The sequence below is a fragment of the Nanorana parkeri genome, unplaced genomic scaffold, assembly GCF_000935625.1.
Source record: "Nanorana parkeri isolate BGI_ZX_2015 unplaced genomic scaffold, ASM93562v1 scaffold405, whole genome shotgun sequence".
Lineage (NCBI taxonomy): Eukaryota > Metazoa > Chordata > Amphibia > Anura > Dicroglossidae > Nanorana > Nanorana parkeri.
In genome coordinates this window covers 920434-926622 of record NW_017306673.1, presented here as the reverse complement: position 1 = coordinate 926622, position 6189 = coordinate 920434, and the positions used below count along the sequence as shown (strand labels likewise).

Sequence of the window (6189 nt, the reverse complement as noted above, 5' to 3'; positions counted from 1 at the left end):
AGACCAAGGAAAAAAAGTAAAACCCCCAAGATTTTTTTTTTTTTTTTTTAATAATTGTCAATCAGCACTAGAAAATGATAAGTTTCTGTGCCATTTAATTCCCCACCTCTGCTAGAGACAAAACTCTATACTGCTAATAATGAAAGTGGACCACGTGCTGAGTGAATACTAAATTAGGTGCTGACAGACACACGCTGCTTTATTTAATTGTACCTACCTTGGTGACAAATGCCCTTGATCAGACACATGCTGCTTTATTTAATTGTTCCTACCTTGGTGACAAATCCCCTTGAAAACAGACGGTAAATACTTACCTTTCCATCTGTTGGAGGACCCCGCTGTCTTCTTCTGGCTCTCTGCATTGTCACCGTTTCTCCTCTCAGTGGCTGGCAACAGGACGCAGTGTCTCTCTTTTTGGTGGTGGCTTTCTGACTGAAGATATCTGCATAATCGGAATATCATGCAAAATAGTAGTGGTACTCATGGGAGAGATAAGGGTGTGCTGCTGCAAGCAGGGTTTGAAGCAGAACTTGGGCCACAAAGAGATTTCTCCAAGAGACCAGTCAATGCGAGGATTATTATATTGGAACCAAGGATAGCCCAGGACCAAGGGGGTAGGCCAGGCAAAATATGATATACAAGAAAATGTTTCCCTCATGCAAAGCCCCAATTTTTAGGGTGAGGTCTGGAAAACGTTGGGTGACTGGTCCAGATGACAACGGGATAAATAACAACTAGGAAAAATGGAGACTCCACAGGGATCTGAAGGAGCTGAGGTAAGTAACCAAGCTTCCTAACGCCAACGGATGGTATCCTAAAGCATTGCTGTGTTGCAGATCCCCTTCTGCAGCTAGTATCTAACACTTCCAGGTGTGTCAAATACCTGATCCCATGCCACGTGCTGTAATACAGCAACATTTTAGCACAACAACTGCCAGCTAGTCCTAGTTTCACTATATGATGTTACTTGCGGGGTCTGTTTAAATATACCATCTGGCCTATGAGAGACTCTGGACTCATGAGTTACTGCTGTAACATATCCATACATTTCACAAAGCTGCCAAGTACTCCTGATTTTCAGGCACAGTCCTACATTTTCAAGGTTTGGGAGTTTGGAAATTGGCTTCTTTATCTAGCTAGCTAGCTGTACAGCCTGAATGTAAACCGAGTAAATATGGCTACCCCCATGTTCACAGATAATTACAAATTATACATTGAACTAATCTTTTTAAAACCATTAAACATACTGATAAGATTAGTTACATCAAGCTCATCTCCTCTACACGTTTTCAAAACACATCAAAAAGATTATAGATTCCTTTTAATAAAACTAATAACATATAAAAGAACTATTAATATAAATTAACATTGCTTACAGCGATACTATATGAATAGTATATGAATAGTATATTAAGATTTCATTGCGGCAATGCTTTAATACAGTTATATTTCACGCTTGATTTTCCGAAATTATTCCAAAGCTTTCATTTAGAACTAAATTGAGTAAACAAAGCAATTCTTTAGATTAAAAGCTGTTGGCATTTTTACTGCAGCAAGCTTTAGATTTTGTGCTCGGTGCCTTATGTCATATTACTGTGTGATAAATTTGACAAATATCTTGCACAGAGGGAGAGATATAGAGAACGAATATCTGCTCTGATTACATGCCCATTGCCTTCAGCTAAAGAGCAATAAGAGCCCGCTGCTTTCAGCATCACGTCTGTTTAATCTTTCATTTCTCTACAATTCTTTTTACATTGTGAAGCACTGGGCAAAGAACAGGTTCACTTTAATGTTGGTAGATGTATTTTAATGTTTCCAGTCAAATTTGAGAACCCTCCTTTATGTTTGTTATGTATTCCCATTCACACAGCATAGCCAGTCCTGGCTCCGAGACCTTGCCCCTCTAGAGTCCCCACCCAAGGTAACTGGGTCTTTTTATCCGTAGTTGATCCATGCCTTTGTACTGGGATATGTAAGCTGAGCAAGAAACAAGTATGCCTAAAAAAATTGTAATTGATGTAGATATAAATAAATATATTTTCATTTGATTGGTCTTTAATACCTACCTTATAATACTGTATAATATAGTGAACCTACCTCCTGGAAAAGCATAGTGTGAAATGTGCTGAGAAATTGGACCTGTATGGACTCACCATTAGCTTGGATATTTCTATGAACTATTGAACACAATTGTGACCTTTGAAATACTTCAATTCTGATAAGTTTTGCTCAGAAATATCTGTAACAGTCTATCGGTCCCTTGAATGGTTCTCTTATGCTTATATACAGATTTTATGGCATTTTTATAAGATGCTTTTTTAATGTATTTGTAATAAACATGTAAAACTTTTTATGGATGTTGAAGTTGACTATTTCATTGTACCAGTCAAAAAACGCCCCAGCTTTTATATTCCTGGGACAGCTGTCCTAATATATAGTTACTGTTACGTCCTGTGGGTGCGGTTCTATGGCCCATACACCTTGCCAGTATTAAGATCACACAGCATCACAAAAAATATTTAAAAACACGTCTTACTTTTTAGTGGTTTGTTTGAAGCAGGATTATACATAGCACACTATGGACAGCTTCTATTGCTTTGTGGAGATAAGGAGCAGATTGGAGGGACAAGACTGAGAGACATAAAATGAACCATTCAAGTCTTGACCTTCAATGTTTTGTTAGGAAACTACAGTACTGTACATCTAATTAACAAGTGGTAATGAAATCTGCCAGCACTGTACAGACAGGTTGAATTATGGCAAACACAACTCTGCAGCCCTCTCATAAAGATTACAAAGCAAGGGAGAACCCACTAAGAGTTTTCAGTCCTGGAGTCTTCAGAAAATAGCACTTAAAAATGTAAGCAGCACATTTTTATAGTTTTGTATTTTAAAATTATGGTATGAGGATGGGAACATGTAACAAAGATAAAGTCAGTGTTATCCCAATTTGGCTACAAATGTAAAAATTCACTTCAAAGATCAGTTCTATTCAGACTAGAGCCTCCCCCTCCCAACAAAAATCCCCCCTGCAGTAATAAAAAAATGTATCCAAAAGCCCTAACTATATATCTGAATCAGTGGCCATGTGATGTGTCAGGTCCTGAGTCTTCTCTCTTACTCAAAGCAGAGTGAAGGGGCCCTTGTTAGGTGACCATGTAGCTGTCTGGGTGACGTGGACAGTTACCATTGGCTGTCCAGTGGTGGGGTCCTCTCAGGCTCCAAAAGACTGCAGAAGCCTGATGACATTGCGGCAAGTGGACAGGTCAGTGGTTGGGTCCTCTCAGGCTCCAAGAGAGCGCAGAAGCCTGATGCAGTTGTGACAAGGGGACAGGTCACTGGTGGGCACAGACTGCAGCTCTGAAAGACTGGTTTATTTAGTTTAACTCCTTTGCTGCTCACCACTGCCTCATATGTTGCACTTCACATGGACTAACCAATTTTTATTTTATGTATGCACAGAAATTTGGGAAAACCCTCACAATACTGTTTATTTTTTGAGAGTATAGGAGTTATTGCATTAAAAGTCTGTATTATTGCAAGTCACCTGATATTTGCACAGTCATGTTTAGCAAAACAATATGTTGAATAAAAATGCTAAAAATTCAGAACACAAATGGCAACCACTCTAATCACTTTATAATCAGATAACTAGTAAGGTGGGTAATTTCACTGAATAATACCATACAAAAATGGCCCAGCTAATCAGAAAAAAACAAATTCTACAATGTTTTTAGTGATTTGTGTTACACACAGAGGTTTTGTTGCAGACATGAACGTAATGCATATATTTGTGTGTGTGTGTGTGTATATAAGTTATACGAGTACCACTACTATATGTTCTATTTTCTATTTACAGCTTCCTTATAAAGACTTTTATCACTATGCATCACAGAAGTGCACAATTTGCACTCAACCTTTACCCGCGCCCAGAACTTGGATACTATGAATGTGGCCGTGATCTCTATACATTTGTTACAGTAGCTTCTTCCCACATTATGCGCACGCTACAGAGGCCAAAAAAGAGTCGACCCACTAAAAGGAAAGTAAATCACCGCAGATTCCTGCAAAACCAGATATGCCGGTCAGTAAGAATATCGTTACAATACCTGTTTCCTAAGAATTGTATTTCTTTTTTTCTCCACCAGTCTTTATTGGTTCCTATAACAATCAGACATTTTGGAAACATTTCCATTCACAAAGCTAGCACACTGTTTGCAAAGTCGATAGTTTAATTTCAAATTAAATAGTACAGTCATATGGATAAAATAAAAAATCCTCATCCTTTAAACTTTGTTAATTGAGCCTTTTACTAGAAAACAATATACAGGGTTATTCACAAAAGAGTGAAGAGTTTGGAGAAGGCAGGAGAAGTGAACAATCTAGGACAACATAGCTGAACTGGAAAGTGAGCTGAATTGGAGAATTTTCCCAAATTAGCTATGTTGTCCTAGATTGTTCACTTCTCCTGCCTTCTCCAAACTCTTCACCCTTTTGTGAATAACACTGATAATCTAAGAATTACTAGTATTAAAAGGAATATTCAGTGAGGTAAAATTCAATAACCTTTGAATGCCTATCACAATTCATCTCTTCACCAACTGGACAATTTTTCTTAATTTTGAATGAAGAAGGATTGGAACATCTGTCAGGTTTGCATTTCTGCCTGTGTCCCCGTTAGGGAGATTCACCCTCTCTTTTTGTCCTGGTGACCGTTATCACTGAAAGTAAAAAAAAAAATCCAAGATGTTGTCATCAGAAAATAAATATATAGATCTTCCAATGGGGACATTGGTTCTGATGACTCTGCTGGCCACCAGGGATTTCCTTCTCTTTGGAGTGATTTCCTCTCACTTTTTGTTGTGGCTATCCGACAGGAAGTGAAAGGAAATATCCCCTATCTACTCAGATAGCTAAAAAATGCTGAGAGGGATTATAACCCTCCCTTACTAACTAAAAAAGATTTGGCTTCAGTTCTTCTTTAATTGCCTTAAAGTGTGATAACGTGAAGAAAGAATCCTACCATTATATATGTTGCCAATAACAAACAGACCATGCTGGAAAAATAATATAGAACAATAACATATGTAAAAAGTAATGCAAGCATTAGGTATTATAATTATAATTTTATAAAAATCTATGTATCATTTTATTTCTCTCCTAATTGTCACAACAGGAAATTCGCCATCATAGAAGCTGCCACACATCAACTTGCAACTTCGATTTTCTCACAGGAAGCTATAGTAGAAAAAACAAGAAATAAAAATATGGATTCTACAGAATCTCAAAACAGAAGTGAGTCACCCACAGATATTAGGAAAGGTAGAGTGCTGCCAAGTGTATTTCATCTCTCCACCAACCTCTCCAAGCTCCCTGAAGTGTGCCTTGGTGACAGTACCTTCCTTGGTGTGGCAGAAGCGTACTTGGTTCCAGATGCAATTTCTAAAGTAGGTGTAACCATGGACACTTTAGCGTATGTCTCCGATGAGGTTGGCACAGTTGAAAGTCTTTTTGATGACATTATAGCTGAAGATGACATTATTGCTTCTTCATATGGCCTATGCTGCCCAAGGTCCCAGTCCTTACAGCAGGATTCTGAAAGGGACCAGGAATATGAAAGATGTATACAAACCGGATTTATATATTATGACAACCACATATCTTCTTGGCTCCCAGAGAGTTTTAGTAGAGCTGTCCATCAGTTACCTTTCCTTCAAAGGATGCCCAGTACTATAGAGTACAAAGATGGAAGTGCAGACGGTTACTTCTTGGACAAATTGAGTGATGTACAGACTGAACTCCATGACATTAATATATTAGACAACAGAGAAGTATCCTTTGATGGCAACCAAGAATATCAAACTGAATACCAATATGGTCCAGATTGTTTCCCAGATGAGTCAGACCAGCAAGGGACAAACAAATGGATTACCTCGCCAGAAGACCTAATGTTAAGTAAAGTGGTGGAACCAAAAGGAAGACAATACTATGAAAACAAGGAAGTAGACTCAGGTGTACTCTGTGCAGATACAATGGAACACAATGTGTACCAGGCACTTTGCTTATGTCCTCAGGAAAATGAACATTGTATGTGTAGATCATGGTGAGATAAATGTGTTATTTTGTCTTTTAAATGGTTTATTTCTAATATTTAAAGAAGGAATAAGTAAAAGCAAAGTTTATTTC

The 6189-nt window shown here is 38.0% G+C and overlaps 1 protein-coding gene across 1 annotated transcript; it reads left to right on the top strand.

Moving 5' to 3' along the window:
• Positions 1 to 3245: 3245 nt before the first annotated feature.
• Positions 3246 to 6110, top strand: LOC108789530. The gene is made up of 3 exons (XM_018559570.1): positions 3246 to 3268; positions 3863 to 4087; positions 5180 to 6110. The coding sequence occupies exons 1-3, from the start codon at positions 3246 to 3248 to the stop codon at positions 6108 to 6110; spliced, it is 1179 nt and encodes a 392-aa protein (XP_018415072.1).
• Positions 6111 to 6189: the final 79 nt, after the last annotated feature.

Coding starts and splice junctions, on each gene's coding strand:
- LOC108789530 (XM_018559570.1), top strand. CDS start 3,246: ATGACATTGCGGCAAGTGGACAG. Junction 3,269..3,862: donor ACATTGCGGCAAGTGGACAG/GTCAGTGGTTGG, acceptor TTCTATTTACAG/CTTCCTTATAAAGACTTTTA. Junction 4,088..5,179: donor CTGCAAAACCAGATATGCCG/GTCAGTAAGAAT, acceptor TTGTCACAACAG/GAAATTCGCCATCATAGAAG.